The sequence below is a fragment of the Tauraco erythrolophus genome, chromosome 7 (genome assembly GCF_009769465.1).
Source record: "Tauraco erythrolophus isolate bTauEry1 chromosome 7, bTauEry1.pri, whole genome shotgun sequence".
NCBI classification, from domain to species: Eukaryota; Metazoa; Chordata; class Aves; order Musophagiformes; family Musophagidae; genus Tauraco; species Tauraco erythrolophus.
This window is the reverse complement of record NC_141471.1, coordinates 57807921-57833512: the sequence shown is the minus strand read 5'-3', so window position 1 is coordinate 57833512 and position 25592 is coordinate 57807921. Positions and strand designations below refer to the sequence as shown.

The following is a 25592-nucleotide window of genomic DNA, read 5'->3' as shown; positions in this document are numbered from 1 at the left end:
GGGGAAGGGGTTAATTGAAAATGGTGGATGTAGCACATTATGGCACCAAGCAAACTTCCACATCTCCTTACAGTCAAAGGTCTGTCTTTCATTTTCTTTTATAAAATGTATCAAACCGTTTGGCATTAAAAGTACAACTTTTGTCATATTGAGAATAACAACATGTTATAAGACAAAGGAACAAAGGCTGGAAGTTGAGGGAAATTAAAAAAAGGAAAGAAACAAAGAAAAAATGAAGATGTGAAACAGTTGTGTTTAGTTTGAAAAAAAAAAAAAACACCCTTCATCTTTCCCCTCCCTCCTTGTCTTTTTTTTAGTATACTTGAAAATGCAACATTTGGAAAAATCTACATGTGTCTAAATTTAGACTCTGTGTTACTTTACTCTGCATTTCTTTATCACACTTTAGTCATCCATATATCATTTTGTAGAAAGTGTATGTGGCAGGCTGATGCATGTCTTATTTTATAAATATTTATTACTCCCTGGTGTGTTCCTATCTTTGAAGTTACATCCACTTCTTTTCTGTCTATGTTCCCTCCTTTTCCCTATTAAAAAAAAAACCTCCTGTGAAACAATTTTGTTTATTTGGAATTAGTATGAAGACTATTTTGATTTTAGTTTTAGCTTCATCTTTGTTTTAGCTTGCCTTGCTTCCCCCCCGCTCCCTACCCCTTTTCCCTTCATTTTTAGATAGTGTAGGCCAGTAATAATAATGTAAACAACGTATTCTCTATCGCTGTTGCATGAATGCAGCAAAGGCAAACCTGACCATTCATAAGCTCATCTGCCCATCGGTCTGTCTCCCCAGGGATGCGTATGGCTTGTGCAATTGAAACAACTAGGAGGACTTGAAGGAAATAGTGACTGGCCTTTGAAGAAAGCACAGAGATAGATCTGTTGGAGTGTGTTCAGAGGAGGGCCACAAAGATGATCCAGGGGCTGGAGCACCTCTGCTACGAGGACAGGTTGCGAGAGCTGGGATTGTTCAGCCTTGAAAAGAGAAGACTTCGGGGGCACCTAATAGCAGCCTTCCAGTACCTGAAGGAAACCTACAGGAAGGCTGGGGAGGGGCTTTTTACAAGAGTGTCCACTGATAGGACAAGGGGAAATGGGTTTAAGTTGAAGGAGAACAGATTTAGATTAGATTTTAGGAAGAAATTCTTCAGTACAAGGGTGGTGAGACTTTGGAATAAATTGCCCAGAGAAGTTGTGGATGCCCCCTCCCTGGAGGTGTTCAAGGCCAGGTTGGACGGAGCCTTGAGTAGCCTGATCTAGTTGAGAGGCATCCCTGCCCATGACAGAGAGGTTGGATTAGATGATCTCTAAGGTCCCTTCCAGCCTATGCCATTCTATGATTCTATAATCATCACAGGCTGTAGCTGCTCAGCCATGAGGATAACACAGTTTTGTGATTTAACAGGAAGGGATCTTAAAAACATGTATATAAAAAAAACAACCCACAACTGGCTGCATAGGGTAACCAAGCTGCCTGGTTTGCTGCAGCGTAACTGTGTTTTTGTCTTGTGGCGTTGAGTGAGTTCTCTCTCTACACATAGGACCAGTGTCTGCTCATAAGCTGATCCTCCGTGTTGTTCTGCCAGGGAGTGTGGTATTACACCGAGATGAAAGTGTAGAAGCTCACTTCTATGCATGTGAAGTCGAGATTGTTTTCTGCTACGTGTGTCCTGTCTTACCTCTGATACTTTGCAGTTATCAATACTGATTTTCAACTGCTCTTTCATTATTTTGTGAAATTCTTCTGCAATTCCGTGCCACCAGCCATTGCCTTTGCTATTTTTTGATTAACTTAGTGTTGTCAGGAGACTTTATCATCTGACTTTTCATCCGCTTTTCAGATTTTTATGCTCATAGCACAGACCCTGACACTAATGACATCTCTCCATTTCTTTCATCTCTTTTAATTAAAACTATTAGTTATATGTATGCTACCTTCTTTATCCCATGATAGGTTGGTTTCTTTAGGAAAAGTTATTGGGTCTTTATAAATTCCTCCTGGAAAAACTGAAGCTGATTATGTCAGTGTGTTTTCCTTTCCATGAAATTGTTGATTTCTTCAAAGAAATAAAACAGGTTTTCCACCTACAAAGCGTACATTGACTCTTACTGCATTTATCTTACTTGACCTTTTAACTCATTGTTAGATATTATGGATTTTGCAGAATACTCAGATTCTTTTCTAATCTTCTGTAATATGTTTTTAGAACTAATTTACTGACGCTTGTGTTCTTTTCTATTTTTCTCACTTAAATATCACTTTATCCTGCTGACCCGTCATACTGGCTTTTGGTGTCTTCTTCGGTACTGTGCCTCTGATACAGTATCCTTAAATAGTAGTAATATCCTTAAATGCAAGCTGCTTTGAAATATTTTACCCTTTCGGTTGTTCCTTTCAGTTTCTTGAAGTTTTCATAGCTTTTTGCAATTTCTGTTTGTGAAAACTCACTCTACTGTTGTAGTGGAGGGAGGTAGATAGAAAGATGGACAAGTACAACTTACCTTCTTGCTGTAACAAACCTAAGAGTGGTATAGTTACTGTTTCAGAACAATATTTTGAAAATAGATTCTTGAGCCAGCTTCTGCATAGCAGTGTGCTTTTTCTCTCCTGGATTCCCTGCCTAGCTGCTCCCTGAGGAGGTCATTTGTGACAGCAAAATATTTAATCTCTGCATCATGACCTGATGTGACAGCTACTGCATGGGAGTAATTGAAACCACTCTCTGGTTGCTGCATTTCCTCTCCCTGCAGCCCCTCTGCTCTTCCCCAGGTGCTGCAGACCCCCTCGGTACCTGGGCTCTGGGTCACTGGCAGAGCAGGTCTAGTACTGGACTTCTTCTGTTTGGACCTGGTGTTTCTATCCATAGAGAACGTCTCTTATTTGTTGTTATAATGAACTTCTTTATCTGATCTCTCTCCTTCCTGCCCAGACATGTGGGGGTGGCATAAAGCTCCTGTGCCTGAGCGTTATTTTCTTAGGCTATGGAAATACACATGGAGAATCGAAGCCTGAAGCCTAAACCTAGAGCCAATTTCGCCACAACAGCTGTGTACAAATGACCAGGCTGTCCACTGAAAGCGTGAGAAAGGAGTAGGATTTGCACTAAAAGGTATGCATTTGAAAGCATGACAAATTTAAACCTGATTCATACTAAGGTAACTTGCCAGTGCTGAGACAGGCCCAAATTGCTTCTGAGAGTTGTGTCATGTTTGATTTGTCACTTTTTAACCAATCTGTCTGCCCAGTCTTCAGAGAGATTTGTGGCCTCTGTATACTCTCAGGGTGGCAAAAGCAGTGAGTGTCTGATGCCTGAAAGTGGTACTGGGTCTTTGTCCTGCATTGCGCCATTTCTGAGACTGGCATGACCCCGGGAAGGGCTGTGTCAGCGAAGCAGAAGGTACACAGCTTAGCTGAGAACAGAGATTTAAATCTTTGAATGAGCTCCTTATACAGAAAGACCCTGTGGAATTGCATTCTGTTAAGAGTAGATTTTTCTACCTCTACGCTGATTTAGGTTATCTTCACATTTTTCAAAGGCGTTCAACTCTGATCGCTCTCATATGCAGGTCATTAAAGTGCCCGCGTCATCTACCATCTTACTCTGTGCTCTTTTATACTCTGTGACCTTTCTCAAAAAATAGGACTTCATTTTACTTTCAGTTAAGCCATCCAGGTCTGTAATACCCTGCTGACTTCATTAAGATCAAGCCCAGGACTATAAACTGCATCCTAATGCAGCCGTAAGAGGCATTCTTGTGTGCGCATAAGTTGTGGAGGAGCAGACTGCTCAAGAGCCCCTCTAGGGACCTCTGCTAGTATCTCTTGCCAACTTTCCTCTGAATGTTTTTCTTGTGTGAATAAAGCTGCTATGCTGTTTTTGTCTGCCGTTATATGAAATTCTGGAGGCCATAACTCTGGTGATATATATTTTTGTCTTCTCAGAAACAAAGTAACTTTCTCATGCAATAGAGACTGGGTGAGTCAGATGTATTAAATAATTGTTTTGCTGCTTCCTGATGTGGTGTTGTAATGTGCATGTAGAATTTGCCACTGTGTCCATAAGCTGCAGTGTCACTCTTCAAAGACAAAATAAACCCATTCGCTCTCACCACCCTTATAAGATGAAGCTACATAGATAGTGTGTACTCATGTGGACCTTTCTCCCAACCCTTCCACTTCGCGTGCTCGGAGTTGCTGGCTGTCGGAGGGGAAAGGGAAGCCTCACTGTTCACTTAACTCTGTCCTGCAGAGAGGATTTAGGATGCTCTAGCAGCTGATGATTTTCTGCACCATTTTTCCAGTCAATGCAATTCTAGCAAGGCTGATGAGAAGTAGACAGGAGAGATGTGATCAAACGGTGATAATGTGCGATACAGCTCTTTTGAAACCATGAAATGCCCAGAGGTCATAGAAGCTGGGCGGCAGTTATTTGCGAGCCATGGATCTGATCACTGTGCTGTATTCCTATCAGCAGCATAAGGGAGGACAGCCACTCTGCGCCCTAGGCAGTACTTGAAATCAGTTTGTTGTCATATTTCAGGGAGATAGACAAACTTAAGAAAGAGATCACTGAGGGCAGCCATTAAGACTACCAAAACATAGACTCTATTAGCCCTGTGACAAGCATGGAAAGAATCATGATATACACTGATACTAGTCCAGTGACTCAATAGCCCAAGCAGCGGTGAGAAGATGTTCCTCTAAGGTAGGAAATCCACATTGAGTAGACACTATCTGTGTATCTGTTTTGCAAATCATTTGGTGTTATCTGCCTTTGTCTGTATACTACTAGCTAGGTCTAATTTGTTTAGGACAGACTTTTTTTCAGTTTTAGCAGATTATTCAGCTCATGCAAAAGATAGGTCTTAGTTCTCCACTGTTCTTTTCAGATGGGGCATTTCAACAAGCTTGTACAATAGCAATAGTTCGCAAATAGCATTATTAATATAAAATCAAATGGCTGGAGAAAATGGAAACAGTCTGGATTACACCACCCAGTACTGCACTTTAGGTCATGCCAGAGAAGGGATAACTCTCTATTTCACACCTGAAGTGTAACCCTCTTTTGTACCAGATTAATACAATAGCAGTTGGAATCAAGTAGCCCAGATGATTTTTATTCTCGTAGAGCAACTTCCAAATCCAGATGGATTTGTCGTCACTGGCAATAATAATACTAGTGATGGTAACAAAGGAGAGAAAGCAAATATTCCATCATGTCTTAATTATGTCCAAAACAAAGGCTTTCCCTAGCTCTGATTGCACTGATTTGTTGAAAACTTATTCTCAGTAAGAGGAAAGCAATTCACTTCTCCAACCTTTGTAGAAAGGCTTTCAGGGCCTGATTATTAAAAGGCCCGCCTATAGCTGCGGTGGCTTATGCTTGAGCACTGTGCAAATAATCCGTTTAAAGATCAACCTCAAAATTCTTGTTCCTTGATTCTCATCCCACTGGAATGTAGCAGGAGTCCATTTATCACCGTAGGAATGCAATGACTGGTGAAAACCCTTCATAAGTTCGCTTTCAAATAGTGAGGGTATTCAGACAATTTCTCACTCAGACCAAGGATCCGCTGCCTGTGATCAGGCCTCTTTGACCATTCCGTCTGACTACTGATCAGTTTATAAAGTAGCTCATGTGAACTTGACAGCCTTGCAATTTTGTCTCAGTAATACAAATTCTCCTTTTATCTGTGTAAGCATCTGATTCTGGGTTATTGAAGGGAATTGTGGTGATGGTAGTTGAAGACCTAACAGCCTGCAGGCAAGGGGAAGTTGCAGTTGGCTTTAGGTTTTGTACTCTGTGTATTTCACAAGGAAATGTGAGCAACCTAAAATTCCATTACATGTAGGGCCATGAATTCGAATGTCCATTTAGCATAGTCACAGCAAAAAGAAAGGCATCACGCTGTTCAACCCAAAGAGGCACCCACGTGTTTCACCTCTAAGGTTAAATTTTGTCTGTTATTTCCCCAGCTCCCGTGAATTTCCCAACCAGGAATGCATATTAAGGGACGATTACACAATGCTTGGTGAAACTCCCTTTATTTATTTCACTTGTGTTGTTGCTGCTGTTGTATAAGAAAGAGCAAAATAACAAAAAGAACAAAGTAAAATAAAATAGTAGCTGACCCAAACATTTTTCACATGTTGAAAACCCCTTCCAAATGCAAAGACTCTTTCTTCCTTTCTTTCTTTCTTTCTGCCTTTTCTTTGCATTGATTTGCACAAGCGTTTTCTCTGTAAGCCAAATACATCTCTGGTATAACTTCACTGAAGTCACTGGACTTACACCAGAGGTGGTTTTGGTCCTCTGTCCTGGGTAAATACAGTAGGAATAAATTGGTCACGCAGGCAGAGTGTCTGGCAATAAGTGCACTGAGTGGTCCTGGCAAACCAATAGGAAAGACCTAAAATAAAAACCCCAAACAGGTCTTTTATTTAACATAGGGCCTAAAAATCTACCGGGAGCTGCTGAATACTGCCCACTAACTGTACAAAGTATAGGTAGCATGCCTTCCAAATATCAAAATACCAGACGGAATGCCGTGAAAATAAATAACTTCTAATATAAACAAATGAGAACATATCAAACTGTTACCTCTTTAAACATAACGTAAATAAAAAAAATACAAGTCCTTCTACACAATAAATATTAAGAAACCATTGACATAGTTGAAATGTACTCATATAAATTAACAACTTTAATTACATTAGCCGAACAGACATTGGTTAAAGCACTGCATGTAGTATGCAAAATAATAATAATAACAATAATAATAATAATAATATCAACAACAAAACACAAAATGATAAAAACAAAATAGGCTTCATAATATCTTGGCTTTCATAATTTATATATATATGTATATACATATATATATAGTTGTGTGTATATATATACTGTAGATATATATATAATATGTATATATACATACATATATATATCTTCAACCCATCATCAATGTATTGTTTTTGAAAGTATTTAAATACAAAGAAACCCATTGAGAATTAACACAGATTCACTATATCTCAAAAAATAAATAGCTATATTACCCAGAAGTGTTGTTTGTTTCTGCCCGTGAAAATGTTGCTTATAGTTGCTCACAAAAGGTCGAATTATGATTTTATTCGCTTGTACTGAAAACCTTTTTACTCCACACGTAATGCAGTGAGAGCAGATGGGGAGTAAAGCTTTTTTCAGTGTAAGGAAAGTGATCAGCATCTGATTCTTGTCCTGATGCACACTATTGACATGAGGTTTACCTTCAAGAACTTAATCGTTTCCATCACATCTCTTCTACCTACACTCCAGAAATAGGTTTTTGTCACTTTATTGATGCTGACGGGTTACTTTCTAGGAGAGGAGACCCTCTGAAATCAACAGCATTGCTTACAGAGTAAGGCACTATTCCACACGAGTAACTACAGTCCATAAACATTTTCATTTTGCACATAGACTTTACAGATGCCTGAAATTCTCCACCTCAGAGATATTGCTGCTAGCCTCTACGTGGCCTTGTGGTGTTGCAGTTAAACGAATTTGATGGCTTAAATCTCAACTAAATAAAAAAAAAAAAAAAAGCAGGTATATAGAATGGAGTCCTATTTTGCAACAATTTGGTAAGAGACTGTTTCTATTGAAGTCAATGACAAAACTCCCATTTCTTTCAGTTCTAACGTTTTGGGCCCTAGATCGGTATTCTGCTGTGACATATGAGCACAGAATAATTATAAGCATCTGCAAGCATTTCCTTTTGCTATACTCCAAGAATACAAATACGTTCAGCCTTCCCAAAGAAACATCTTAACGTGCACTTCTGCCAGTTTCTTAGGCCTTGTATCCAGTGAGCATCTGACATGGAGAGGGGGAAAGACAGCCAAATGTGGTCAACTGTGAAGCAGGAAGATTGTGGAGGTACTAAACAAATACATTTCTATGATTAAATATATACTGAAAATACATATTCAGTATAAACAGGAAGTAGGTTATATGGAAAGGAATGCGTTAGTAGTTAAAAGCCTACTTTTTTTTGGTATAGTCATACCTGAAAGGAGAAGTAATTTTTGAGACTGCGTGCCCTTGAACAACTGTTTAAATATGGTAACAATTTCTAATGCTATTTTAAGTACATGCAGATTTAATTAAATCAAATTATTGGGAGTGGGGTGTTTTGCCTGAATCAGTCAGTCTTGATTAACATCCCAATTTCTTATTTTATTTTATCATATAGTTTTTCATTTCCCCCTACTTTAAATAACTCTGACCACAAATCAAAACCCCATGACTGAATCTAGAGATTGGAGGGAGAAACCTTTCACATTTGTGACTAGTGTACACGCACAAACAAAAGCTAAAAAGCAGGGCTGCGGAAGAGTTATGTCTTGATTTGAAAACCTCCTTCTGTTTTTGATGTATCTATCAGGAAACATGCTCACCACATCTAAAATCCTATTTTCTTTCCTTGCTTGGAAGTTATCTCAGGCTAGTTTCATGTTTTCCGGGGCCAGTCCCTATTCACCACAGAAAAGCTGGTATCAAGCTCAGCACAAGACTTCTTTGGAAAGGCTATTTCTGTTTTGTCCAGGAAAACCGTGAGCCTAAGCTTAGTCAACTTGCAGCCAATGGGAGTTTTGCCATTGTCGTTTAGGGGAAGGTGCGGGGATTTCAGGTCTCCAATGCTCTCTAACTAATCACACTTGAGAATCGTTTTTACTGACGTGAGCCACCTCACCTGCTTCCCTTGCCGCTACATTCAGAGATCAACCATGATGCCAGCAGCCTGGTTTAAATAATTAAATTAAACAATGTTGGATATGGTGCCATTCATTCAAAATCCTTTCTCTGCCTTCGCGCTGCCCACAGCAAAAGGAACCTGTGACTTGTCCTGGCTTACCTTTACTCTTGTAAGTAGTTTTACTACCCTTGTAAGGAGATCAGTAGATGTCCAAGAGCCTGTTGACATGACTAAGGGTTCTGGGACAATCTGCATCCAATTATAAGACCGAATCTAAAGCCCAGTGAAATAAAAGGTACTTTCCTCAGCAACTGTCACAGACCAGGTCCCTGCTCCTGCTATTCCAGAGCCTGGCTCTACTTCTAGAAAAATGAATAGTAATTCTGCCACTTGCTTCAAATGAAGCAGGGTCAGGAACTTGGTTTGTTTAAGTTATAAAGATAAATTAGTTGTGCATCTTTTTTCTTTTTTTTTTTTAATTTTCCTACTAGCATTTGGTATCCCTCCCTTTCCCCAGGAAGAGAACAGAAAAAACCCCAACAAACTTCTGCAAATAATTTAAATCAGAAAGCCTTGATATTTTACAGAATACTTTAGTGACAAATTTAGTGTTTACCCAATTGTTATAATTTTTAAAATATTTTGTTTTTGCAAACTGCAAACAAGTCTGTAAAAAAATGCATTGTATAAAAAGTACATAAATGTATAACCCATTAGCTGTACTATGCAATCTAAATACTGTGGAATAAATTAGATAGAAAACTTAGCTATAAGCATGTATGTTGATATCTAGTCAACGGAGGAAAGGGCTTTTTTTTTTCCTTTTCTTTCTTTTTTCTTTTTTTTCCTTTTTTGTTTTAATCTCTATCGATACATACAAATACGACCGTGCGCCCATGTGCACACGCATCTGCACACACAGAGAACACCCACGCGCACACGCACACACACAAACAGTTTTGGCTGACAAAAAATGAAGGCCCTGATTACACTGTTCAAACATGGTTCTCGCCACGAAAGGTGCTAACACGCTATCCCTAGCCAATGTGACAGGGTTAAATTGTGCTATCTTTTTTCAATATACTTTATTTTGTTTTATTTTTTAACAGATTGTGCTCTCAACAAGATGGGGAGCCCGTCAGTGCTTCTTTCTGTGAGAGGCGTTGGGAAGCCTGTCCCGTCAGAAGGCAGCTACCAGGGGCTCGGTCCTGCAAACCTGTGAGAGTCTGAAGCTTCAGGCTCAGGGTTCTCAGTCTCAGTGTAAACAGGGCCTAAAGGTTTCTCTCATTCCCTCTTATCATCTCCCCCTACCCAAAGACAGATATTGTAACTTTAACATTCTTTTAAATATGACAGCGATAGAATTTTTTTTAAAAAAAACTATCTACCTATGCCCTACGGGTTGGACCCTTCAGGTTAGGTGTTGACACTGAAAATTAGGTCTTACAGGTAACGCGCAAACCCATTAGGAGTTGTCGTGCTAGGGGGTGGTGGTTGAGACAGCCAGTCTTCTGCTGAAGACCGCGTTTCAGACAGAAATCCTACCACAACTGCCATGTTCTGAGCATTCGCAGGGGCGACGGCGGGCGCTTTGACATCAAGGCTTTCCGAGTGCGCACCAGCACTGCAGGTTCCTCCCACACGAACGCCGTTTGGAACGTGTAGCCTCCCACTCGCTAGTACAAACAACCTTTTAACATACTGTGCTTTGCACACGAACATTCATTGTGTTAAGAGCATTAAAGTGAAGCCAGAAGTGCTTATACCTCGTGTATACATACATATATACATACAGAAATATATACATATATATATGTATATCCCTTATCTCAAGTTGTTTCCCAGCAGTGCACAGTTGCTGTGCATCGGGGACAAGTCTTAGTGTTGTACATGCAAAAGAGTACAATCATGCTTAGATGGACCTTGGATCCGAGCACCTGGGATCCAAATCCCAGGGCTTTTCTGGGCTTACTTCAAATGGCAATTTTCTGTTGAGGGGCACTATTTGAATTTAGCTGGTTAATAGATATTCTAGCCTGAATGTAATCAACCCACTTACCCTTAATTCAAGCCCTAACTTATTACAGGTGAATGGTACCAACCACAAACAGACTTTTTAGAGGCTCGCACAAATGTCTTTGGTGTATGTGTCTATTCGTTTTAAGGTACAAAATAATAATAATTATTATAATAATAAAAATAGCTATTTTATGTGCTGTAGCAGTTCTTGTATAGCTCACAACAAGTGCAGCTCTCAACCCCTCCCACACCCAACCACCCTCCCTTGCAAATATTTGTTAAATAAGGATTAGACAGGTCAGACACCATTGTAGTGCAAATAGTAAACGATTAAAAATTTTTTTTACAAAATATAGAAATGTTTGGCTCCAGTAACTGGACAAACATGTTCCTTTCAAGTATCTCTCACTGAAGAATTTTTTTTTTTTTTTTTTGAAACAAGTTACTTCCATTTAAAAAAAAGTCTTTTTTTTCTGTTTTTGTGTTTTTTTTCTTTCTCTTGCAGGTAAACAGTTTCAAACCAACTAGGTTGCATAGTTCTAACATTGTAAGCACCTTTACAAAATGTAACTTTTATTCTTTCATTCGTTCTTTTTTTAATTGTTTTTTCTTCTTTTTTCCTTTTTTCTTTTTTTTGTAAATGTAGTGCAGAAGATGAAGGTGTATACACCTGCACAATATTGTCCCTTTACCAATGTTAAGCACATGTATGTGTATAGTGTCTGTATGTATAGAGATATGTATATAAATACATAGCCATATATATATACACACAAACACTACACACCTACTCAGTTCCTCAGTAAATTTGGGGGGAAAGTGCCAGTGAATGTAGCGTTCATACACATGGCTTTTCAAGGAATTTCGATGACATTTTGGACTTAGTCCAAATTGCTGCAGGTTAGATGAGCTGCTACTACGGCTTGAACTGATGGGTAACTAAGGGAGGGAACGTAACTCCCCTAGTAGTAACTAATGTTTAATATACTATATAATAAGATAAGGAGCATACTGAAAGGAAGGGGAAATCCCCAACCCATACCGCCATTCAGATGTGTCTCATTCAAGCCCGGGTTCATGAAGCTTTCTTCCTTTTTATAGCTGAAGTCTTTTCCGACCTTCCAGAAGTAATTTTTTTTTTTTCCTTTTCTCTCCCTCTCTTGTTTTTGCTTTTATTTCTGATGATTTTCTTCATTCAAAAAAGTTATACCATGTCTAGTCTTTGCTCTTCTTGGTTGGGCTTTTGATACATTTTCTTCTCAATGTAACGAGAAGGTTCTTGTGCACACATGTGTCTATGAACAGCCACACTCCTCCACAATCATGTTCTGTATGTCTTTCTTAATTATGTTCTGGCCATCGTCGTAGTAGAGCATGGACATGGGCCGCAGCTTGGTGGGTACACAACATGACTTGAGGTTGGCAAAGGGGCTGTGGCCCCGCATGCGGTAATGGTTGATGACAGTGGAGTGGAAAGATAGCGAAGAGCCAGATGTGCCTGCTATATGGCTGGGGCACTCTCCTTCGCAGTAGTTGGCGTGATAACCTGTAGGTGCAATGATCCAGTCACTCCACCCTATGTCCTTGAAGCTGACAAAGAACTGCTTCTTGCAACAGATGTTGACTTTGCCATCGCACTCCAGGCCTCGTCTCCGCCGCCTGTGCTGGCGGTCCTCTGAGTGCCGGGCAAGCATCATCAGGAAGGGCCGATGTGATTGCTCCTTCTCCTCTTCTCCTGTGGATTCTCCGGCTTCCTTTTCTTTCCCTTCCCCATCATCTTCCTTTTTCTTCTTCTTGCCCAGTAGCACCAGGCTGGCTCCAGTCTCTTGGCACAGGTCACAGGCAATCCGCACATCCAAAGAGCTCTTGCCTTGGTCCAGGAGTCTCTGGACGCTGCTGGAGACAGGAAAGATGTGCCAAGTGCTCTTACGGGTGTCCACTGCCTTTTCCGAAATCAAAGTCTCACTCCTTTCACCTTTCAGCCCCCCATCCTCCACATCATCTGCTCCTTCAGAGTTGCCTTTTGGCTGCTGCTGCTGTTGAAACAGGCGAATGGTGACTTTTGTCCTGCTCCGGTTGGCCTTGGAGACCTTCAGGAAGAGCCACACTTCAGCATGTTCCACCACCGATAATTCACTGCCTTCCTTGGAAATCTCAAAGTGCAACATTTTCTTGGCTGTGCCTGATTTGGTAAATGGAAATAGACAGGAAGAACTTGTTAGTATGTCTGCTTGCATTCTGATAAAGAGAATTCTGTTACTGTCGCCACAGGCATGAAGTTCCCTACTTGGCTCTTTAAATTTTTATGATTCTTCTGTTCTATTCTCCCTTCACCTCATCCCCTCCTCAGTTTGTCTTTTGTGAAAGTTCTCTCTTTAGAAAAGTATTTCTTTGCCTGTTGTTTTCCAGTATCGTATCTTTACCAAAGCATTTTGTTATAGTCATGATATAGTCATTTATGTGAAGCATCTCGTGGCAAATAAGCATCAGTAGCTGCTAAGAGTTCATTTGCCTAAGCTGTCTGTGTGATTGCTGTTAGCTGAAAGGCAAAAATGCTTTTGCGGTGACAGTCCATGACTATATGTACCATACGCATACAAATCTGCGCCTAATAGCTAAAGTTAGGGAGTGAGTTCCAGCCCTGCCAATTCTTTGGCAGTACTTTGAAAATCATGTGGGAGCGAGGTCTGCCCTTTCTCCCACCTTAACATGCCATTCTTTGTATGCATCTCAAAATGAGTTTTAAATGTCATTTGTTCCAAAACCAAAGAAATACTAAAATATGAGCCTTAGCTTTGAGAGGTTTGCAGAGTTATATTGTAAAAAATTGCAGAATTGTAGCAGGCAGTCTCTTCATCCTGTGAGATGTTAGCTGTAGATCCTGTTCTTAATTTAACACACTGTACTCGCTGTGATTATAGTAATGGTGAATACACTGAGAAATGAGCTAAAGAACTGTATAATTATGGGGATGGTTCTCTGGCATAATTGTATCAACTTGCTGAGATGTCATGATGATGATTATGATGGTGAGGGGGTGTTTCTCTGATACAGAGCTCATATCCCTGGCAGAAGTTGGAATGAATAATGAGGGCTGTTTAATGATTTGATCACTAGAGCATGAAAAAGTTAAGAGAGAATGAATTAGCTGGGGGGTGGTGGTGCTATTATTTTTTTTTAAGAGAAGTACTTTTCTCGACAAAAGAAAAAGCCATGTTGGCATCTTTTGTTCTTTCTCAGCATGGAGGCCAGGATGGACTGGGGTCACAGATTTGAAATGCACAGATATCTGACCTTAGTGAGACAGAAACAGTACTCGTAATTATCAGTTTGTCATTGATATTATTCTCGAGCCACCCACAGTTGTTGACCCGATTCTCTGTGCAGTGGTTCTGCTTGTCGGTGAACCAGAACAGTGCACCCTAAAAAGAGCAACTGATGATCAAAACTGAGGTGGTTGGATGCATACAGGAAAAATCGCTCTCTCAGCAGTAAGGCTCTCCTCCTTGCTTTCTGTTGCCATTGAACTCCACTAGTACTGGCTCCCTGACCCTCTCCCTGCTCCCCCATTCTCAGGTGAGACAGAAGAGGGGCAAAATCAAGGGAGACACCTATCCCGTACTCACTTGCAAATTCAGGAGTTCCTGGTTCCTAAAATCCCAGGCAGGCTGTGCTGCCCTTGGAGCTACGTGTTGCTTTCCTTCCCTGTGAAGTCCTGGCACTGACGCGTTCAGCTTTCTCTGGTGGCATTCCCAGGTCGAAGAGACAAGACGTTTCTGAATTACAGTGGCCAAAGGGCACAGCGTTTTGTTTTTGTTTTCCCTCTAAGTGAGAGTGTGAAATTGTAGACTTTAACTGTCACTGAGATAGGAAAACACATGGTTTGTGTTAACTTCTTTTCACAGACTTTGCTGATGCCAGTCTCCAAAGTGAGTTACATTAATTTCTCAGGGAGCTGCATGAACCAGTGGGAATGTGCGTTAGAAAAGGAAGTGGCTTATAGGAAAGACCAGTACTGTGAGCCATGGTGAAGTTACTGATTTTCTACTATTTTTTAAATAAGATTAATTCAATAATGACTGAAAGTTCGTTAGTCAGCTTTTACCAGCTAATACAATTTTTTTTCCCATTCCGGAAATAAATCTGTGGCAAAGCTGCCAGCTGTGTTGGAGCAGAGGGCAGGTGATAGGCATTAATCTCACTCCTGCCCGGGTTTCGTAGCATACGCATACAATAGCATTCCTCCAGTCCAAAGGAAGTTTGGTCAAGAGGCTGGCAGCCTTGTACGTAGGGATGTTATAAAGAGCGTTCTCTACAAGAATGCATCCTTCTAAGGCCTGCGAGGACCATCCATCCAGCCTGTGGCTTCATTCCCCCCAACTCTCTCTTCTGAAGCAAGCTTCTAACTTTGCTTATCCCTTTCCTTGGCACAGTCCCAATAAACCCTTTCTGAGAGAGACCTGGGCTTCAGGGAACCTGAAAGCATGTGACATGCCAGGAGTAGTTTGCTGCCTCCAGGACTCTCCATCCCTCTCTTGCTGTCCCTTCCCTACCCAGGGAAACCTTGGAGAAAAGAAGATGGTTTAGACTAAGCTGCAGAAATTGTTCTACCACCAGCAGCCTCTTTCCAGCTGCTCTCAGACTGGTGAGGGAAGTAGGCATATATTGCTGCAAAGTGCAAAACTACTTCTGTGCTCCTGAGGTGCCACGCTGGGCCAGGGCAGCAGTTCTGGTGCTAGGAGAGATCCTGTGCATGAGCAGATCAGCTGCACTGGAAAACTGGCCCAGTCGTGCTCCGAAGAAAGCAGATGGGGTGTGTGCAGACCTGGCTCAACAGGAGAAGAAGCTGTAAGGCCCATCCGATCAGAAAAGCCAGACAGCCCTGCGTTACAGAACAACCTGATGCTGTTAAGTGCTAACGCATGACGTTTCACATTCCGTTATTTCCAAGCTAGTGGGAGTTGAAAATACTTATGAAGTGACATATCTCCAACAGTAAATATTCATGTTACCTTATGCACTGGCCAGCAGTGTAGCAATGCAACCAGTCTTTTCGACAGATGCTGCATGAAAGAAACAGGACCTCAAGAACTCTCCTAATTAGTTTTTCATATGCTCCTGTATGTGTGAAAGTTGCATTCTTCCTCCTTACTAAAAACACTGGAATAGCACAGTGACAGTACCCGAGCACTTGCTGCTTCTTCACTTGAGGAAAGTGAGCTCAAGCAAGGTGGTGTTAAGACATGTCCTTATACAGGGATAACAGGCTCCCTGTATGTTGTTAGCTACAATAACAGCCTCTCTGGATGTGGTTAGCTACGTTTTCACACACCAATGGTCGATTCAAATTCTAAAGAAAAAAGATGCAGGAAGCTTATGAGAGCCTAATATTTCTGGACGAAACAAAATCCTGAGTCCTCAAACCTGCATAGCTAATAAAAGTTTTTATAGCAATTAAAAAAAACCTTTCCCTTTCACAGACCTTTTTAGAAGGAGACTGGGAATGGTGCAAAGTTGGGTATAAAAAGCATGCTTTCACATCGGGAAAAACCAAAGCTTTTCTGAATTCTCTCCACATTCACAACTAGTTTGTTATGATCACACAGCATAAGCGGTATGGAATCCTGCAGTCTTTACGAGGTCACTATGCTCAGACAAGCTTATTTTGAAATCAGAGTTTGACCTGTGTTAAAACTGAATTGAGATCTCTGGATCTGGCTTATGATGATTACACATTCACTTTATAGCAGGATCTTTATTTCCAAGAGGTTCAGTGCTACAATAAAATAAATTCTTTGAGTGTTCTGAAACAAAAAAATCACAGTATTTCATTTTCTCCAAATATTGCTTAGAGATTTAGCAGTCTTTCCTTTTTGGTCTCAGCTAATGACCAAGTTCAAAGCTTTGGAAATATATACTATTCATCTAACTGAAAGTAAAAAGGAGACCTTCCTGAAAGTTGAGGATGGTATCACTTCCATAATTACACTTTGTTTATCCTCTTGTCCTGCCTTTTCATCTGCCACAGCTGATTTGCAAGGGTCTTTTTCCATTTCTAATCATCCTGCTCCTCCTGCCTGACTTGTGTGGAAAGACCCACAGCCCAACAGTGGTAATGCCTTCATCACTTCCATGCTCATATAAACGACGATGTCAACAGCCTGGATAGTTATCATAGCAGAAAGCAGCTGAAAAACGAGGCAAGGGATTACTTTGGGCCCCCTTTGATTGCTTTTCCTCGTCTCCCCTTCCCAAAGCCTTGGAGAGGCCACCTCTCTGCTTTACTGCTGAGCAAAGTCCCTTGCAGGAAGCGGGCTGTGATGCCGAGGGAGCCGTCTAGCAGCGCGAGTGACACCGGCAAATGCTGTGAGAAATGGTTAAAAACGCAAGCCCTAAGAAGTAGTGCATATATGGTAAAAGGTTTAATGGAAGGAGTTACTGAATGGAAAGAAAGTGTAGCATCAGTATATATAGCATGAGAGTTTGCTCGCATCTGTTTTTCTCTTCAGTGATGCTCGCCCACCTTTTTAGGAGAGAAACCTGAGCATGCAAGCAGAGGGGTGCCTGCACAGGTACCCTGCTCTCCACCTCTGGAAGGGCTGTTCAGGGCTCGCACGCCGGACTCCGCGCTCGGTACCTGCTCCCAAGCGGCGCTTGGTGACGGGCACGGAGCAGGAGAGCGTGGAGGGACTGGCAGAGCCCTTGCAGGCCCAGGAGTGGGGGGACTGGTGGGGGAAGCCCTGCCTGGGGCGGCTGGTGCTGGGCCACGGCAGGAGCTTGCGGCTCCAGCTCGCTCTTCTTCTGAGGCTGAGGATCCTTCTTCCAGCATCGCTGGCTTTAACTGTGCAGTCGCAGCTGGTTTATTTGCGATTTGCAGCGGGGCTCAAGGCCGAGCCCCGTTCGTTCAAGCTATGTGCATATACTCGGCAGGGTCTAAGCTATACAATTAAGAGGGTCTTTTTTTGAGTACAACGCTAAGAGACTTAAAATGACTTCTTTTTTTAAGCCATATGCTGTTAAATGATTAAGGCTGGTTTTTCTGTAATGAAAGTGATTATCCTTTCTGACATCATAACGTGACTTATTCTCAATTTCTCTTAATACACAGTATTTAAATTTTCCTTTGAAAAATGCTCACCGTGTGCTGTTACTTTAAATTTCCATGCTTCACCGCTGCTTAACTTTGAACCGTTTTTACGTTACACTGTAAGTGAAGTGTTTTTCCATACAAAGCATGCTTTTTTTTCCTTTTTTAGTTGCTAACTTTACTACTGCCTATGTTTAGATTTGGGGGAATTTGTACTGCGTGCCAATCTGTAATTACATTCAAAAGCATCCTTCTCTTCACTTCTCATTTCCGTTCCCCAGGAGACAGAAAAGAAATAGGTTACTAGAAAGGTTCCTCTGAAGAGAGTGAAGCGAAGAGTGTGGTTATTGAGAGATAATTGCTCAAAATGTTTACTAATGAGTGACCACTAGAGTTAGACGAATTGTTCGCAGGGTAGAATTTATTCAGTGAATTTAGCACTGTTATCGTCTGGCAATTAGCCCCTAGGCAGGCTGATTATTACAAATGTGTCATTACCGCGATTAGGCAGTGGCTGTTTCTGTGAATGCATTTCAGCCTATGGATCACTGGCAAATGATTTATTCTAACTGTTCGTCACCCCTCGTATGTGGCTGGTCAACCAGGTTGCTTACTTTCGTTCCTGCTCCCTGACTGTTGCCTCTTACAAAGGAAGGAGTAATTATGACACAAATAATAAACACTTTACGTTCGTATACCCTTTGCTGCCAGCAAAAGGGAGGTTTTTGTTGTAAGGAAAAAAGAAACCAAAAAAAAGAAAACCAGGAAAAAGTAGTATTCCCCTAGCATTCATGAGGGAAAAAGCAGCAGCAACCTCATTTAAATACCTTTTCTTGAAAAGTTAACCCAAAGGGGCATTGACAAGGTCATTCAGAATGTGAAATAATTCAGTTCTGCTGAACCTTGACTCTCCTCTGTTATTTTGTCAGGAGGGAAGCACTTTACATCCACAGCCTAAAGTTCTTTCCAAATTGAAAGCCCTTCCCCCACATAACTTTAAATATTTAGAAACAGACAAGGTGTTTGCTTGGTTGAAGTGTTTTGTTACTTGATTTTTGCATTTATGTCTAAAATAGCTGCTCAAGCAAAGTTTAGGGTCGCTTGCACCGATAACATATTTCAAGGTAAAAACAATCCCAAGTCTTTGTCTTTCATAAAAGAGAGTATTTTTTTAATATACTTGTAATAATTTGCTGTAAATTCTAAAATTAAGTGGATCAGAAGCTGCTAGTCTGTTTTCATTAAAATGTTTAATTTCTATACACTAAGGCCCAAATCCCAAGCCCTCTGATATCAATAGCAAAACTTTCAGTTTCTTCCGGTAGACTAAACTTCAGTCCTAAATCAATCTTGCAAAGCTCTGTTGCATTAAATGAGATTGCCTTTTCATACCCCTATAGACATATCTAGATAGGAGAACTCCTCAGGGTGAATCATTTACATGTGTGCAGTGCAGATACATCCTGCATGCAGAAGTGCCCATGAATGCACACACTTATCTGCAGGAACCTCTTCCCATGACAACGGTGCAGGTACATGGGTGTATAAGCATGTCTGACTGGGCATACCTGTACATATGGACATACGTGCACTTATATGCACGTACAGGCAAATGCACGTTCTGATATTCCCAGCTGCATCCACATACAACACTGTATGCGTGACTACACACAGAGATGTGCACACACAGTAATTTCTCTCTCTCTCTCTCTCTCTCTCTCTGGAATCTTTTTCTAAACTGGTTCCCACCTTCTCAGATTCGTCTGTGCTTTCTCAAGTTGTTCCCAAACCAACCAAACTCCCTGAATTCTCACATTTTGTTATAATGAAACAGATTAATACAGAATGGCTTTATTCTTCTGGAAGTAACTTGCTTTCATTTGCTAAACTTGAAATCTTTGATATAGCATGACAAAGCACACACGCACGCGCGCAAAATATCAAGGGGAAATAGGCTTGTTTTCTAAAAGCCAAGGAGACTGCATTAAAAAAAGATGTGAGAAAATCAGCTCAGATGATGATTCATGGTCACATTTCTCAGTATCTTGTAAAAAAATAATAATGATAATTTCTGATCTCTCTAGGTTCCCAGAATTTTTAGCATCCATCAGTTTCTCCTTTTCTCCTTTGCCTTTTCCTGTTTGCTTCCTGCATTATTTTACTTGGTCTCCCACTCCAGTGAATCTCTGGCTTTTAAATAAACCAGAAGAGAGAAACAAGAGCTCCACTCAGAGAAGCTACAGATAAGCATAAAGATCTCTGGGATCCAGGATCCGGCGAGGTGAAATAGGAGCTCGCAGGAAGGTTGCCTTGCGCGGAGCAAAAAGCCTTTGGAGTGTGCCCTCTCGTGGCCGTTCCTTACTCAGCGCGGGGACCGGTACCATTAGATACATTGGCTTTCGAAAGAAAATCGGTGGAATGCTTTAAAGAGGCGTAAGCGACCCATCCCTTTTTGCCTCCCGAGCTGCCAGCCTGGGCGTATAGGAGGAGGTATCCTCCTAGCAGAAGGCATGAGTGTGCACACACATGTATCTGCACGTGAAAGTAGGCATCACATGATCAAGGCAGTTCACCTTGACCTCGGCATGGAGTAGTGATACGAAAAGGTAGGAGCGGTCTAAATAGCTGTCAGACTTCTCGTTTTGTCTTGACGATAGTTTTTCTTTCCTCAGTTCTGCTAGCAACAAGCCTTTGGATTTCAGTATTTCCATCCAGTAATTCCTGTCACCTTCTCGGGGGCTGATGTTAGCAACCCATTTCATTGGTAGTTTAGTTGCCAGGATCGAATTCGCTTGGCAAAATCCCAGATCTGCCTAATAAGCTATCTACTTAAAATAATGAAAGAGTTAGTAGCCAACTATATTTTATGAGCATTGGGTATCTCGGTTATAGAACCTGTTGGATTTGCTTGTCACAAAATTATATGACCCCTCTCCTCAAAAGACTATTTTTAAGACCTTGAAGTAACCCACAGAGCTCTGGCACAGCTACCCTCGTAGCAGAACTAATCGAGGTTAGTAATCTTGGTTTGATATGCAAGTAGAAAATCATTTTCGTGTTTTACTTGTAAGAGTGCCAAAGGACAGTAGGGTGCCTTTGTAAACTTTTGCCCAATGCTCGCGGTCATTAGTTTTGCAAGGATCTGCCTGGATTTGTTAGCTGTGAAAACTACCTGCCAACTATTATGCTGATTTCGTAGATGTAACTACACCTGTGCTTCAGACAAGTTCACTGCATTTAGTTTCCCCTCTGATTGTCTGCAGCCTGTGCTCGTTTGAATTTTGGGCTGTTTTAGAAAAGAGCAGTCTCAAGCCAGAGCCACGTGCACAGGGCACTGTTTGTTCATTCACTTCATTTCATTGTATGTCTGAGGATACGGCTGATGAAAGATGGAAATACTACTTTTTTATGAAGGCAAGTAGTAAATGTAGCTTCTGAAAGGTAGGGGGGCTGGTTTATGTCAAGTCGTGCCCAAAGGAACAAAAAGCCTAAAGTCTTATTTCTCTTTCCATAGACCTTTATTTGATACAACGTGAGATGTTTCCATTCATTTTCATTGATTTCCTGTTGCCCTCTTTCAAGACGGAGTGAGTTTCACCTTAAAAGCAGGAGGAACCTTAACCTGACTGTGAGAGGAACATGCTTATGCTCCTGCTTGGTGTTTTAAACTTATTCATACTCCTCCCAGTTCCTACAGAGTGATAAGTGGGGACTGTCCATGTGGCTATATTCTATTTGTGTCTTTTTAACTCATACTTCCTATATGATGTGTTACTTGCCTTCCTTTTACCTCACTTTCCTCAACAGGAAAAACAATACCACTTTAATATTTGACATGCGATACTGCTGGTGTGTGAGTGGGAGAGAACCCAGGTAAACTTTCCTTAAGTTGCCGCAATGTTTGCACCTGTAAAGTCCTCAGATCCTCTGATGTTAGTAAGACACCAAATATGAATGGCTATTGGTGAAAAATACGCATTAGCAGTCTGAAGTTACTCTGCAGAGTGGAGTTATCATTTCCGTTATAAGCCCAAACCTTAGAGCTCGGTTTCTAGGTTGCTAATTGCTCCTCCCTCCCCCCCGATCAAAGCCTAGCAGGTATGGGAAAAAGGGCTGGAGCAGCCATCCTGCCTTGGCTTCCAGGGTGGGCTTAGCGTGAAGGTGGAGAACAGCAGCAGGGAAGAAAAGGCACAGGAACTCAGCGGATGCCCGCAGCCTTCAGCTGCGCAACTCCATAGCATAAGTCGTCTTAAATGAGTTTGGCCAGCAGTGGTAGGACAACGCTACGTAAATCAAGCCAAGTGACGTGTTAGCGTTGGGCGGCTTGTGGCGGGGGGGTCGGTGGCTGGACTATTGGCCAGCGTGTGGGCAATGGCACGATTTTCGCAACTCACGTGACCCCGCGAGCCAATGGCTTCGGGAGCCGCCGTCGGAGGGTGTCATACTGAGCAGGCATATATCAAATTCCAAATTCCTTTGTGTCAGAGCTCAGGAGAGACAATAATGTGTTTACAAATGATTGGGACTCACACAGTGAAGAGAAACCACTGCTCATGCCATATGTGTTTCACTGTGCTCAGAGTGAGCTGCTGAAAACCAGGTGGGGAATCCGACTCGTAGATAGCTTAGAGATTTCCTTGCTTTTAAAAACTCATTTCTAAACTAACGTTGAGCCTCCCATGCTTCTAATGACCACTGGCATTGACACCTTCTGCCTGCTTTCTGAAGTGAAGGGGGTGGAAAAATTGAAAAGCCTGAGCTTTCATACTGAAAGAACTGATAATGTGTATATTGACACGGACTCCAAAGGCAAGGGCTCCTTGTACAGTGGGGAATCGGACAGCCAGCAGGAATGTCTGCTCTTAAAAGCATGCACACTTCTTGTGCATGGTTTCCCTGCAAACAGAACATCTGAGTCAACAGGTTTTCAGGACTGGAAACTCTGAGTGTTGTCTTAATTGTTTATACTGCTGCAGCAAACTTTTAAACAAAAATGCTTGGAGTTCCTTTGCATACTTTGCCTACCATATGCTGTACCAAACAAAACAATGACATTCTTTTAAAACCGTCTTGGCAACAGGAAAAATGCTTTGGCTAGACAACATCATAAAAAGTTGCTGTTAGTTAGATGATAGAGTTATTGCAAGATACTGCTGTCGGTGCATGTATAAACATACTCACATATACTAACATATATATACATGCACATAGATATACATTGAATTAAAACAGGTTCTGGTCCTATTCACGTAGGAACAAGACTGTAAAGTACAACTTCAGAGCTGTTTCCTATAGGCAGTTGATGTGAGTCTTAAGGCTTTACTTAGTAAATATCTATATTCTGAGCTGTTGCAGTATAAGAGTTAGGGAAAACAGAACTGTGAAAGAGTTCAAAATACACTCTACCAAGGTTGCATTTTTTTGGCAGGAGCATTTTAGGAACAGAATCTTTTTTTCCAGTATGCAGAAGTCTGCATTACAAATTGGATCAGCTGCAGCAACTTGTCCGGTTCTATTGAAGTCATCTGACAGTCCCTGCAACTCTTTATTGCTGAAGATGTTGTGTTAAATTTAAAAAAAAAAACCCAAAACAAAACAACCCCCTCTCACTTCTAGAAGTTAAAGCTGCTTCATCGGATTTTTTAACTTCCACTAAAATTTTTACATAAAAGGGTTGTTTGTCAAGTAGTTTGCAGCTCACTTTCTGTCTTGGTAAGCTCCCCAAAAGGCTTCAGCCTTTTTTCTTTCACCATCAGCTCTGCAATCCAGTACTTTACTGCAAGTACTCTGGCTTCACAGGCACAGTTTGGAGGACCCCGCTGCAGCCTGACTTTCTGCTCGAGATTGGTTAGAGAGCTTCCTCCCTGTGTGGCTGTCTGTGCTCAGCAAGTGTAATCTGTAGCCAAGACTAAGTCAGAAAAATCAAATTCCTTCAGAGTCCTGTCCCCCTCATCCCACTCTTCCTTCTCCCTTGTCTCATCCTACAACCTTGCAGAAAACATTATTGCTGAGGAGAAGAAAAGAAAGTTAATTGCAGTTCTGGCACAAAGACTATTTTGCAGTTTTGTTATTCAAGCACTCACCTGATTCTGCAAAAGTGATGATTTCTGAGGTTTGCTCCACAACTTCATTCATTTCAGCTCTTCTTCCAACATCATCCTCTATCTCCACATAACCATCCTCTCCCACCTTTCCCACGTGGAGTTTCTTGATGGCATTTAAAAGTGCTGCCTTGGGCACCGGCTGGGTGATGTTAGGTCTGTCTCTCAAGTGCAACATGTTCAGTATGTGCTTCTTTACTGCTTCCACCATCTCAGGCTGTGAGCTGGGCACATCCTTTGAGAGCGTGGCGAGGGCACATGATGGGCAGTCAGTGACCGAACTGTGCCCCTCAGATCCTGGGGTTGGGGAACTCCTCACTATAATCCAGCAAAGCACCAACAAAAATCCTCTCTTCCAAAGCAAAGGCATCCTGGCAGCGAAAGTTGTTGTGATTCCCTTTTTAAAAGGCCCTGCTTTTCCTCCCCCTTCACGCACAGTTTTTTTGGGGCTGGTTTGGTTTGTTTGTTTGTTTGTTTTTCCTTCTCTTCAGCAAATTCTCTGGAACAAGAACCAAAAGTTTTCTGTGAAGTTTTGTTTGCAGGTTCCCTCTCTGAATGCAATAAGTGCTGTAGATGTTTGTGGCTGTCAGGGAGAAGAGTTCTGACTCTGTCTCAGAGTAGGAGAGAGACACAGAGAGAGGGAGAGAGAGAGAGAGAGGACGGATTGGCCTAAAGTGAGTGAGTGAATGAGAGAGGGAGGGAGTTTTGTCTGTGAGTAAAGGCTATGATTAGGAAGGGGGAGGAACAGGCAGGCTGGCTTCCTTATGCTCATTGCTCCCCTAACACACACCTCTCTTCAAATATCACCACTCGTGCTTTCTGCCCTCCCCCCGTTCTGAAATCTCTTTTCATTCCTGTAAGTTTATGCTTTTTTTTCTTTTCTTTTCTCTCCGTTTGACCCTCCTGTCTCCCCCCGGCTGTCATTCACCCCCCCCCCCCCCGCCCCCCTCCCCCGGCGCTTTTTTCCTTTCTTTTTTTTTTTTTTTTTTTTTAGTTTGTTGTTGTTTTGTTTGCTTTATTCCTTCAACAGTATCACTGGCTTAACTAAACAGAGGAAACATGAATGAATGAAAAGAGTGAAACTTTGTATTAACGAGCACCTTGCTCTTGGTCCTGCCTGGTATTGTTAGGGATAGCAAGAGACGTTAAATAGCTTATGAATGAGATGGGGATGAGGGCAGGGGCTCCAAATGTTTTGGGCAGAACATTACTCTGCCTTGAGTAGAAGAGAAAAGATCTTTTCTGCTCACTTCTAAATGCTGGAGGTTATCAACACTGGCAAGAGATCTGACGGGAGCGAAATAGCACCGTTGTTAGGAGGGCTGTGTAATACATGATACACTCTCCAGCTGCAATACACGGTCAGGCACCGAAAGCCTAAGCAGGCGTTGGTACGGCTCACATCTGTGACAGGCTAAGGTAGTGCCCGATGCCAGTCTGTGCCTAGAAGTTCTCAGGCAGATATATTTAGGTTTGAGGTTAATCATGTAATGTCTGAAAAATGCTTTGAAGGTGAAAAGTGTTACATGTCATCTGGCCAAATCATACTTGCTCCTGACTCAGGCAAATCCCTCATCGATGCCAATAATAATTCTGTCTGAGTGAAGGCTGAGTAAGATCATCTACAT

The 25592-nt window shown here is 41.7% G+C and overlaps 1 protein-coding gene across 1 annotated transcript; it reads right to left on the bottom strand.

Annotated features, from left to right (window-relative positions):
* Positions 1–12071: 12071 nt before the first annotated feature.
* On the bottom strand, positions 12072–24736 carry INHBA (inhibin subunit beta A). Its single transcript, XM_009984595.2, has 2 exons — positions 23947–24736; positions 12072–12958 (listed from the first exon to the last, which is right to left on the bottom strand). Exons 1-2 carry the CDS (start codon positions 24332–24334, stop codon positions 12072–12074), a joined length of 1275 nt encoding a protein of 424 aa, XP_009982897.2. The 5' UTR covers positions 24335–24736.
* Positions 24737–25592: the final 856 nt, after the last annotated feature.